The sequence below is a fragment of the Microchirus variegatus genome, assembly GCF_963457635.1.
Source record: "Microchirus variegatus genome assembly, chromosome: 8".
Lineage (NCBI taxonomy): Eukaryota > Metazoa > Chordata > Actinopteri > Pleuronectiformes > Soleidae > Microchirus > Microchirus variegatus.
The window spans coordinates 24,924,647-24,937,440 of NC_139809.1; the positions used below are offsets into that span (position 1 = coordinate 24,924,647).

The 12,794-nt window shown below is 39.7% G+C and overlaps 1 protein-coding gene across 1 annotated transcript in view; it reads right to left on the minus strand.

Moving 5' to 3' along the window:
• LOC310930307 (neural-cadherin-like) overlaps positions 1–12,794 on the minus strand; it is a gene marked incomplete at both ends in the record, with an annotated part of 101,715 nt that overhangs the window by 57,575 nt on the left and 31,346 nt on the right. Inside the window, 5 exons of the mRNA XM_083893240.1 lie at positions 2,042–2,291; positions 4,239–4,350; positions 5,467–5,671; positions 8,086–8,311; positions 12,169–12,366. Of these exons, the coding sequence (XP_083749366.1) occupies positions 2,042–2,291; positions 4,239–4,350; positions 5,467–5,671; positions 8,086–8,311; positions 12,169–12,366 (991 nt within the window). The remainder of the gene's footprint in view (positions 1–2,041; positions 2,292–4,238; positions 4,351–5,466; positions 5,672–8,085; positions 8,312–12,168; positions 12,367–12,794) is intronic.

Below are 12,794 nucleotides of genomic sequence, written 5' to 3' on the forward strand. Positions count from 1 at the left end.
TCCAACTATCTGTCTGCTGGTCCAGCAAGAGAATTTGTCTGACTGTTGACAGGCTTCTCTGTTTATCTGAATACAGCATCTGACCGGCTGTCTCCCATCTACCCACCACAAATGTTTGGTATTCTCTGTTCGGTTGCCCTGGAACTAAGCCTCACTTGTTGTTTTTCAGTGTTATATTTTTTTGTCTACATCTCCACCTCTGTGCCCACCTGTTTGTTTGGCTCTTTGTCTGACCACCCACTGAGACTGACACCTGACAATGCAACAAGAGTGGGTAACAAGAGGTCTGCAACGGTCCTCTGTGAAGGTCACTGAAAACATGACTGACAGGACAAGCAGCTTGTTTGTTTGGAGGAATAAATGCAGCAGAATTACTGTGACAGTTGCTGTCCACCTACTCACACAGCTGTAGCAAAAAGAAATATGTTTAAAAGTGATTGGGGACACTATAGATCTGTATGTCAGGATATAACATACTGTACCTTAAGAGAAGGCCAAAAATAAACTCTGTGTGTAGCCGTGTGCAGCCTTGGTTTTATTACAGCACTGTACAACGAGCGACAAACAAGCTTCAAAGGTAACAATGTCACACATTATTTGTGTTTAAGGCACAAGGAGATTGTTTTGCTACCAGATGACTGTGATAACACACTAAATAAAATACAGTGGAAGCTGCTTATAGTAAAGTAAACATGATGGCAGTTACCAACCACGTTATGGATTTTGAATGAATGTGTGTATATGTGTGTGTGTGCTGCATGGAATGTATATTCAATTGTGCACTTGTCTCTCTGGCCTTGTGCACCAAGCAATTACTTGTACATAAACGAGCACAAGTTATTTTCCTTTTCTATTTTTCTGTGAGTTACTTTATATTGTTACCATTGTATTTTGGATTCAAACACAGTGTATCTATGGGCCGTGAGCTCTGTTACTCACACACTGAAATTGCTTCAGACTGTGACAGAGAGCTTGGATGGAATTTATCCAAAAACAGTTACACTTTCCCTTTCATTACTTTATAATCAAGTAATAATTATGTCGGCTCTGTGGTGATTTGCATGACAGAGACAAAGTCTAATTGTGTGCTTACTGTGAGCAGTGTGGCCCAGACTGATGTTATCACAAGCCAGAGTTTCCACTATACAGTGAGTTTGGTCGTGATTTTACTAATGCAGTGTTGACACAAGTTTGGCAGGACTTCCAACATCTAATATTATTGCAATTGATAGTCTGACGAGAGGAAGAGCGTGATGTACTGTCCTCATAGGGGTCAGATGGCAAGGCACCAATATAATGAAGTGTGATGAGCAGAGATCAAGCAGTGCCAACAAGATGAATATGATCTAAACTTGTCATCTTGTGCCAAAGATGACAAGTTTGCTTTGCAGCTGAAATCAGGTCATGATTAACACCCACAGTTTGGCTTCTGTGATATGCGCTACAGTAACAATAACTATAACAGAACAAGTCCAAATTAGCATTTTGCAACTTATTAGAGTATTATTGTATTGTTGTGACTACATCTTTTGCCAATGCTTATTAATCCACTTGGCTTTGAACTTTTAAATTCAACATACAGTATGTCTGGAGTCCTCTTTTATATATAACTTCATAAATAGTCACAAAAAAGTTCTAATTATATAATATTAAAAACATATATTGTTGTATGGAGGAGGTTAAAAAAACAGAAGATAAGATAAGAATTGAAACTCAAAGCTGCACATTTTGATGATTTTTGTTGTTTGTTGTTGTTTGTTTGTAACATTATTTGTATGCTGTATTCTTTATCTGAAAATGTGCTCTGTCAAGCAAAACTACCAGACCTGACTGGGAATGAATGTCAGGATTGTAAGGAAGATCTAAACACCACTATACTGAGAAGCTGACAGTCCATTATCAACATTGTGCGAACTCAACTTACAGTGTTTGAATCAAACAGATATTTGTTCATATTTAAACATTGAACAGTACAATTAAAATAAATACATATAATAATATCAATATTAATATAATAATACAAAAGTTTTAAGCTGCTTACACAGGCTGGGAGAATTCCGGGGCCTCATCATTGACATTTGCCATCCTCACACGGACCGTGGTTGTACCAGAATGAGGCTCATCACCGTTGTCCACCGACATCACCACAAATTCATACAGATGGTTCAGCCTCTCATAGTCCAGTCGGCCCGCAGGGAAAACAGTCCCATGGGGTGAAATGCTGAAGTCTGGGCTCATGGTGTAATAGGTGAGCTCGGCGTTTAACCCCGAGTCGCAGTCTGTGGCTAACACTGACAAGAGAGAAGAAATTACACAAAGGACCATCAATTCACAGTTAATCAAAATTAGCTGATGAGACGGCATCATCTGATGAATATGTTGACATCCGTGTAGATCATTATCCCTTTATGGCCTTGCTAAACATGTAATAGATCATATGGTCTGACAGCTGCAATTACTTGCACACAAACTGCACTGTACCCCTCCGGAATGATCACCGCCATCATTTGCAAAGATGAGCTCAAAGACAGGAAAAAGATAACAAATTAAATTCTCACAATGGTTTTATTTTGAAGCAAAAAGATTTGTAGATATGTCTTTAATGTGTGGTGAGCCTATGGCTCCAAATGTTGTTTGCAAATCTCTTGAAGTCTGAGTCAGCTGTTTGGTAAATTTTACTCACTCTTAGCCTCAAACTCATTAGACGTGCATTTTGCATATTGTTTTGACGTGTTTATTTGCTCAGCGTTGAGCATCAGCCTGTGCATCTCCATATACACATCATTCTTCTTCCCAGCTCTATATAATTGTGATAGAGTTCAAGACTGGCAATTAACTATACAATCTTTGCATAGTCTGTGCAATGTGAATGACTCCATCAATGATCAAGAACTGGGGAAGTTAATTTCCCCTGTAACTCCCGATCACCCGTGCTTCACTGCTTATAATTTCTTAACCATCCACCTTGGAGAGTAAAGGTAAAATTGATAGCCTCATTGTAAAGTAGTCATCTACTGTATGTCTTTAGCTGATAGAAGCAGATATGAGCGGATAATGGGGATTTCACTGCCTCTATGCCTCGAAACATTTTGTGCAGCACAGACCACTTGATTCAGATTTTTTGCCCCTCCACCTGGATCGTTGGGGATTGTGAGCATTTATGTGAGGAAACTACTGAACTATAAAGTCATACATTTGCATGGTGCATCAGCCTCAGTCCATTGCATAAGGTTGTAACTTCCTAATTGACAGAGTAAAGTCTCCTTCACCCCCTGATTGATCCAGACCATGACCTGTTTTGTTGAAGCACCAGTTTAGTGGCTGCCATTTTCTCTCTACCAGTGACTCTGCCGCGGCAACAGTCTCTGTCACTCCAGGCTGAGTATTTGATTGTTTTCACATTTAATGTGTTCCATTTTTCCTCAGCCTCAGAATGCACTAGAAACATAGCCAGCAAGAGATTTCCCACAAATCACCCATGGTAGCCCACGGGGGACAGAAATCTCACAGACACATGAACATTTGACAGCAACTACAACAGTGAAAAAGGTAAAATGTAAAAAGGACAGTCATAAACAATGGGACATTTTTGTATTTAATGTACACGTCCTGGGTTGTCAAGGGTATTTCTACCTTGAGCCTCTGCTATTTCCTGAGTAAAGTGTGACAGGCTAGAAAAAAGTCTCAAATCCTTCTGAGGTGCTCCTCTACAACTGTTCCTAATACCATATGTTGCAGTTGGATCTCAAAGGTACATGAAGCACACAGGTGTGATATGATATGTGTAATTTTTTTGCAGGCAAGTAAGTGTCAGTGATCTTTTTTAGGAACATAATGCAGGTCATCACACATTGAACAAACGACTCGACAGCTTTCCTCTGCAAATTTGTGAGCATAACACAGCACTAGACATGATAATTATAAGGAAGGCACATGTCATAGTGGAAAAAGTGATCTATCCTTACATGAAGTACATGTTTAATCATAACAAATGTTGGTGTCTCTGTGGCAGCTCTTTAGTCGAGTGTTGTGGTCAATCTGAAGGATCTTTTAGTATCTTTCAGCAAACATTCTTTCAGCATGAGCCAAAACAGTGACTCAAGGTCTGAGCAGCAGCTTTTCTCTCCAAATACATCTGTTGTGCTCTTGCAGCAAAAGTGACATTTGAATAGTTTCGCTCTCAGTTCAAAAAGAAACAGATGGATGTAAAAAAAAAAATGGGATCAGAAGAGTCTCACCCTGCAGCAGGGATGTTGCCGTGGTTACAGTCTCAGGGACTCCATCCACACTGTAGATGGACTGGAGGAATTCTGGGACACAATCGTTCTCATCCGTTATCAACACCTGCACCTGATTAGAGCCAGAGTAATGGGAGAAAAAAAAGAGGAGAAGAGTATTGACTGATCCTCAATAATCACACTGAATTTTGACATTCCTTGATTCAAAAATTCACAGGAGAGGAGAAAATCAGAAAAACACAAAATTAGCTTTCCTTCATAACCCACAAATCCATGAGACAACAATGTGAGTTACGTTGTACAGGAACCTGACCCCCAAAATAGCATTAATAGTTTCTTCAGTTACCAGTTCATAAGTCCTTTATCTTCCACTCCATGATTATCTTGAGTCAAAAATAGAAATGTTCTGAGCATACTTGTGCCTCGCTGTGTGTTTTTGGCCCTTAGCCGCCCTCCATACTACAGCTCCTTGTCACCACAGTGTGTAAAGTGTGAAGTGACAGCTGAGTAATAGTCCTGAAATAGCTGGGATAGGTTTTCCCAGTCTCCATCTCCCACTCCACAACATCCAGGCGGGCAGAGGGAGAGCTTGCCTGCTACATATTTGGTGCAAAGTGAGCGCATGACTTGATAATTGAGTGTAAAATATATTTGAATAAATAATTTAAATGATACTGAATTCATGAATAGTTAATCTTCAAATACGAGTCTGTGTGAATGAATTTCTCAGATTTAGGATTTTCGTTCCCCATGTATTTTACACAGTTGATCTCTTCAGCAACAAAGAACTTGGTGAGACACAGGGACAAAAGGTGAAAGAAAGGGCAGAAGAAAAAAATATTTAAGCGTCCCAGTCCACTTGTTGACCTTACAAAACAATTTGCCCATGCCGTTCCTTCTCACAGCTTCAAACTATATGCTGTCTTTCCCTTGTGGTTATCGCCAAGCAGTGTTTAGTCAATAGGTCAGCACTGATCACGGCTGTTACTCCCTCCGTTTGCTGATATAAGCCACACAACATTTAGGCTGAAAACTGCTCTGACTAAGAGTTTTACAAAAGTCCATTGGGAAGCACAGCACAGCAAATCTCAGCAATACAGCATTTTTTTTTTTTAATTTCAGTTTAATTTAGCACAATAGGAGAAAATGCTTGCGTGGCAGATTAACTCTTATGTGACTTTTTTTTTTTCCTTGCTGCCTGCCTGCCTGTATCACTTCCTAAACTAACCTCTGTGGCAGTGCTGAGGCTGCCGGGCTCCTCACTGGCTCGCACCATCAGCAGATAGCGTCGCTGGTCACTCTCATAATCCAGCGTTCTGGTCAGGCTGATCTCACCCGTGTCCTGTCGGATGCTGAAAAGGCTACTCGGATTGATGAGCAGACTGTAGCTGATTGGCTGCTGCTGGAAGGAAATGGCAAACACCACAAGGAAGCTGTGGAACAAAGAGAAATAGATTTTTTTTATTTATTATTATTTTATTTTTTTTTAAGAAAAGCTTTTTGCCGTTCAATTTCACTTGCACACGTTCTGAATTAAAATCGAAACTCTCTTTCCTACATCAGCACTGCCCTATAATGAAATCAATTACTATATGGCCCATTGACTACGTGTCATAAGCACAGTCCATCAATACTTGTCAGTTCTGTGTAAAAGTGTGATGCTGTTATGAAGGTATCAATGTTTGTTTTCTGGTCTAGAGTAGAGTTTGCTTTCTCGAATGATGTGAGTGGATATATATCAAATGATATATATATATATGTATATATTATATACATAAGTAAATGTCTGAGTGAGAGCACATTAATAATCATTCACACAGAATACTGTAGATCTCAAGAGTAAGAGTGCGGACACACCTTAGACAGGTGTGCATCTTAATTCATACTGCTGAGGCATACAGTTCATGCATGTGTTTTAATTCCTTTACTGTGTAGTAGATGCACACCTCTCGTCTTGTACATGAACGAGTAAATAATAGCTTTCACACATGTACTTCCAGTGTTTGACACTTTACAGAACCTGTGTTCTTACCCTGTAGTCAGACAATGTGTCTTTTGCACAGCAGAAAAACACGGATGATATAAATCACGGATAATATGTCCCAGCACAAAGTGACCATGTGAGCCAACATGAATAATAACGGCACCTTGACCTACAGCAGCTGAACAGAATTTTGCTTCTTTCTAATTTCAGTCCCCGCTTCCCACTGTGGAGTTGCTTCAGTTGGTCAGGTCTAGGTTCAGCAAAGTTATGTGTCCAAAAAATGAGGACAGGCTACTGCCAAAATATACTGAATAATCACGTCATCATTTTTTTTCCACGCATATTCCAACATGGATTGGCCTCCACAGAATCCAGACCTCTGCCCCACTGAGAATATTTGGGATGTGCAGGAGAAGACTTAACACAGCAGTGCAACTCCATCATCAACACAAAATAATTGCAACTGTGGATTGAAATGAACAGCAATGACATTGTGATCGATGCCACAGCGACAGCATGTCGTAATCAAAAAAAATGTGAGTCTTTTTCCAGTCAGTCAGTCTGTTTATGTTGTTATATATATGTATATATATATATATGTGTGTGTGTATATATATATATATATATACAGACTTTGAAAAACATTACATTACGACAGTGTTTCTCAATCCTGTTCCTGAGGATCCACTGCCTTGCATGTTTTAGAGCAGGGGTCTCAAACTGGCGGCCCGGGGGCCACATGCAACCCCCCAATCGATTACATGTGGCCCCCCATTTAATATCATGTTATAATGAAAACATGGCCCACGACCTCACCGTCTTTTAAACACAGTGTGCAGCTGAGGCACAGCTGCCAGCGAGGTGATAGAATATAATATATGTTTGCTAGCAATGTTACAGTAATAATAAGACATTTGGTCATAATTATCCCATTATTAAATATATCATATACAACATTGAATTATTTATATAAATACACTTGTTAGGGCCCGAGCCACGAATGGCAGTGGCCGAAATGGCTCGTGGTACGAATTTTAATGACAGTTGTCCACACTATTATTATTGTAATTTAAAATAAATGTCTGTTTTTGATATTAATACATTCATCTTGCATCATAAATAGTATTATTAATTATACGTGTGATATCATGATGCAATATTGTGAACAGTTGTTTTTTTCCCAATTTTTGTTCTCTAGGCCGGCCCCCTCTTTACCACAATAGATGCGCATTGGCCCCCAGGTCATTTGAGTTTGAGACCCCTGTTTTAGAGGTTTCCCTGCTGCAACACAACACCTCTGATTCAACTTAATGGATCGTAACCAGGCTTTTGCAGAGCTTGTTGATGAGCTGACTATTTGAATCAGGTGTGTTGGAACAAGGAAACTAAAACATACAGGACAGTGGATCTCCACGATTGAGGATTGAGAAACACTGCATTACACAACAAAGTACAAGTCTTTTGTTTTAGCCAGTCCAGATGCGGAGCAACTTACTGCTCTCTTTTTTTTTATTCCTTGCACTGTCGAGTTGTTCAACGTCCTGCATACCAAGAGACAGCCAATCACAGGCACTGTTAGATCCAAGTCAAACAGCATGCTGCAGCTGTATTGATTCACAGAAGCTGATGATATCATCTCCTTAGGTACCAAAATTTGACAGCCAATGTCAAGATAGTTTTTGATATTCAATACCACAAAGGTTTTGAAGTTCAATACCCGGCCCAAATTCCAGTCAATATCACAAAATTATTGAAGTTCCAATACCAAGCCTTACATAAAATTTAATGTGTGGCTGTAGTTACTTGTATCACACAGCCCAAACTTCTCCCTGTTTAGTATGAGTGAAAGGCTGTTATACTCACGGCTGTCCTTCAGGCGTGTTCTCTGGAATGGAGATGGCATAGCTAATATTGGTAAATTGTGGTGCTCTGGCTCCTGCCATTACAGAGAGCATAGCAGGGGCACTGCGGCTGCCGAGGCCATCAAGGGCCACCACACTCAACAAGTACTCTCTGTCCCTCTGAAGAGCCAGCCCTGTGGTCACCACCTGGCCTGTGTTCTTGTCCACTGCAAAGCAGCCGTCACCACCTGCAGGCAAATGCAATAAGATTATTTGCTAGAATTGGATTCAAACCAATCCAATGCTGCTGGCTTGAATAATAACTCTGAAATGTTACCCAAAATGATATTTTGAAAGAGTCTGCCCTTGCTAGTTTTGCTCGATTTAAGGCTCACAACACACTTACACACACTTTTTTATATATATAGTTTTTCATGTTCAAATGGCCAGTTTTGTACCAGCATGTACCATGGAAATTCTGCTCAAAAGGCCTTGATTTGGTTCACTTATCATTCTAACATATGCATAGTCTACAAAGAAATGCCACCCAATGGATTGAAATATTTAAAGCAGCTTTATTAAGATGAATCTTTAATTACTGTTTTATATTCAGGCAGTATGAGACATTTGGCCTTGACTTTAAGCTCAATTTAAATGAACAAGAATTCATTGTGCAGGTACTTTTTTCCAGAGCATTGTGCATATTTGGTACACTTAACAGTCTTTGTGGAAACATCCCCAATAATACATTATTATATGCACAATGAAATGTAGTACACTAAAAACAGATAGGTAAAACATAAAATGACAGGTTAAACATATCACTACAACAGAGATCCCTTTCAAAGCAAATCACATTTTTGTATTTACACCATCTATTTAATCTGTCATTTCCCCATGAATATACACAAACATGAGACAAACAAACAAACAAACACGTATATATTTTGAATTATAACCATATTTTTCCATTCAAATAATTTTAGAATAAATCCCCAGAAAAGTAATAATTACATCTGTCAGGGAGGTTACGTTTGACTTTGAGCAGCATAACTCAAAAAGTAAACAACTGATTTTGATTGCATTTCCTGTGGATATAGGTTATGGCCCAAGATTTGCGATGTCTGAGTGCCTGGTCTTTTTTGGGGGGGTCTTTTTTTAAGTTTGTCAATATTTTCTTATTTTCAAATATCGTCTGTGACAGACAAGTAGAGTGGGGAACATATCGATTTCCAAGGTGATGGTCCATTTGATAAATTAAAAGTGGTGCTCTATTGTGGATCATTTTGTGCACCAGGGCTTTACTTGTAATTGTGCATTTTACCCTTTATTATGCATTTTTTACTTTTACTTGATGTTATACTGTGTGAGCAGTAACATTAGGATTTTTTTCTATCTGTGTTTAAAGGGTTGCGATTGATGTGTAACAGTGCATTGGGGCCATTAAACTTAAATTAAACAAAGTCGTGTTCCTGTGAATGGCGAGGCAAAGACTGCATTATAGTTCCTCTTTGTGAATTAATGAGCAATTCTGCTCTCTTCCTTACCATCTATGGCTCTCTGCCATCTGCCTGACTGAATGATAAGTGACTGACTGCCAGTTTTTAATGAAACCCATGCGACAGAAAAAAAAGGAGAAGCCCAAAAAGTTTAAAAACCCAAAGTTGTTGGACTTGGCATACATGCTTATGTGGCTGTTGCATCATAAATTGTATTTTAACATCTTTGTCAAAGTAATTGCAAACAGGTGGTGAATTATTGTAAAGGAGAATGACAATTAAGAATGAACATAACTTATGATACAAGAGGCAGGAGAAAATTATTCAGCAGAAAAAAAAAAAAACATGGATAAAAACTGCAGGATTTTCAATGACATAATATTTGAAGCATCAAACATTATAACACTTTCAGCAACAGTAGTATTCACTAGTTACTAGAATTAGGACACATGAGCTACCCATAACAGTGGAAACCAGCAGATATATTATTCTATCTATTTACTAACCACATGCCTCATTAAAAGACTGCATGAAGTCAAATTCTTCTTTGAGAATACGTTTACAGTACTTAACTTTAACCACATTTACAACAAACTATCGTTTTCATGCGGCTCAGTGCTTAAAGTACCAAAACTTTGTTTTACTATTTTGAGTTCCATTATGCAAATAAAAGTGCCGGTATTCTGTTTAGGTTATCTGTCCAATTCATTATTATGGCCCAGAATAATAATATCTCAGGGTGCACTACGTGACGTTCACCCATTCTACTGAGAGTCTAGTGTTTGTTTTTAGTGTCTAGACTAGTTTTTATTTTCATTGTTTGTATTAGAACAAGAACAATATCTATCAGGCAGAAGAACCACTGTGGTGCCCACTAAGGGGAGAAGAGCCTGAAGTAGAAGGAGAACACGAACACTATTTAGTAAAAGTGTTTCATTTTTTAAAAACTAATGTTTAGTTATATTCACAGGCTTCTTGCCACATTTATTTGTCCTGGAGGACAACATAATAACAAGGCACCAAATAAAAGGTGGCAAAATGTTTAACATAAGTCAGAACATTAATTTTGAAAATTAAACTAAATAAATAGATGTTGTGAACATCACTAACATCTGCTGGTATCTTTTGTTTACTGAATATGTTCATAATTTAGTGTTTAATGATTTAGTAATACTAACAGTAATACCAACACACATACATGCCTCATATGGTACTGCCACTACTTTTTTCCCACTCCATGCACTGTGAAGGCTGCAGACGTCATTTTAGAAAGGTCTAACCAGCATGATACAGTTAAAACATGCTGCAGGGAGACTGGAGAAAATCTGCTTCAACTGTGTGACCAGTGTAACCTCTCAGCTTGGACTACTTTTCACACACGCGTGTAAATGTATATGTAGACGTCACCGCATCAGGAGAAGAGGACAGAGAATCACAGCGCATTTGTACAGATCAACAAGAGGCTTCATATTAAAACACTGAGACTGAGCCACAGACAGACGGTGAGTCTTCATTGTGTTTGTAGTGTGTGTGTGTGTGTGTGTGTGTGTGTGTGTGGGGGGGGGGGGGTTGTGTGCAACGATGCGTGTAAAACAGGATTTAAAACGAGATACACTGATAGTTCTTCTGACTGACAGTTGTTGGCAGTGCTGTGTAGCGATGCATCAATCAACAACCAAATGTGGATGTAAACAATGCAGGATTTTGAAAAAAATATGTTTAAAAGTTATTTGCAAAGAAATGTGCTGAATGTGATACAAAAAAGTAATAACTTTTCCAGTACTGTTAAATACTAAAATTGGTTGAGACAGGCTGTCTGCACTCAAGGATAAGAGGGTTGTTTAATACATGGGAAATCTTCACATTGGGTCCCGATTAAGTTGAAGGGTTAGCTTGTTCAAGCCTTTGTAAGCCAGTCTCATACTTACACGAGTTCTTAGCATAGTCAAATATAAACCACGCATACCTTGTTGTAATTGTAGCTTAACTCACATCAGGGAGTGTGTGATGGACTAATGCGAGTCTGGGGAAGTCAGCAGGGTTTTGTAAAGCCCCATTGGCAAGATTAGCGCACAACCCCATCTTTGACATGCCAACAAATCTCCATCCCCTCAACCACCAGGGGGTACACTACTCTGGCTGACTTCCAAAGGCCTGCTGTGCATGCACGCCTTTGTGTGCGCGAGTGTTCCCTGATCATGCGTGTCTATGAAACAGAGAGAAGCAGACAGATAGAAGGCAGTGCATGATAAGTGCATAAACAAATGTGCGATTGGCCTCTGGCTGAGTCTGTGATTGTGTATGTGTGTGTGTGTGTGTATGTGTACAAGATCGAGTGAGACACAGAGGCAGAGAGGGAGAGAGACAGGGTGACAGAACAACACAAAAACTAATGGATACCTAAAGAGTGTATGGATGCATGAATGAATGTGTGAACGCCTGTGGCTGTCGGTCTGTTCTACTGTGCTGGTGTCTGACAAGTTGGATTCATTTTGAAGGCTTTATAGCCTGTCAACCTATTTTAACAACAGCACAAACTATTTTCATACCATCTCCTTCTTTTATTGTGTGCATTTGTGTATGTTTGTGTCTGTGTGCATGCTTACCATCCGACACGAAGTATTCCACCTGTCCGCTTTTACCCTCGTCACCATCATGAGCCTGGAGCTGGTAGACAAACGTTCCCATGGGGGCCTTGGGGGACACCACAGCCAAGTAAGGGTAAGGCTTCATATTCCACTCGGGTACGTTGTCATTGACATCAATGATCTTCAGCTTCACCTTGTTCAGGTACCAATCTGGGCCTGGGGGATATTGCAGAGATAGTGAGCGAGTTGTGGTTACTGAAAGTGACAGCTGTCATGTAACTGTGTGTGTAGAGGCAAGACAAGCAGTCAGGGGAATCCAAAGCAGCAGAAAACAGCGAGTCAGCGGAGGGAACAGGTGAGCCAAATATCCTGCAGCAAGATTTACAACAAATCACGTTTCTTATATTTGCAATGCAGAACTGACGCTGGTACAGTTCCACTTGAGCTTAAAGTTCTGGTCAAAGTCAACCACCACTGTAACCATCCGTATCATGGCAGTTATAAACCCGCTATCTTTCTGCTTCCTTGTGCTTCACCATAGCTGCTGGGTTTGGGAGATTGCTGTGAGTGGATATAAGGAAAGCTATTTGGGCCTGTGGTAGAGGTTGTAGGACATGACGTCATGCACCCATTCCCGAGACATC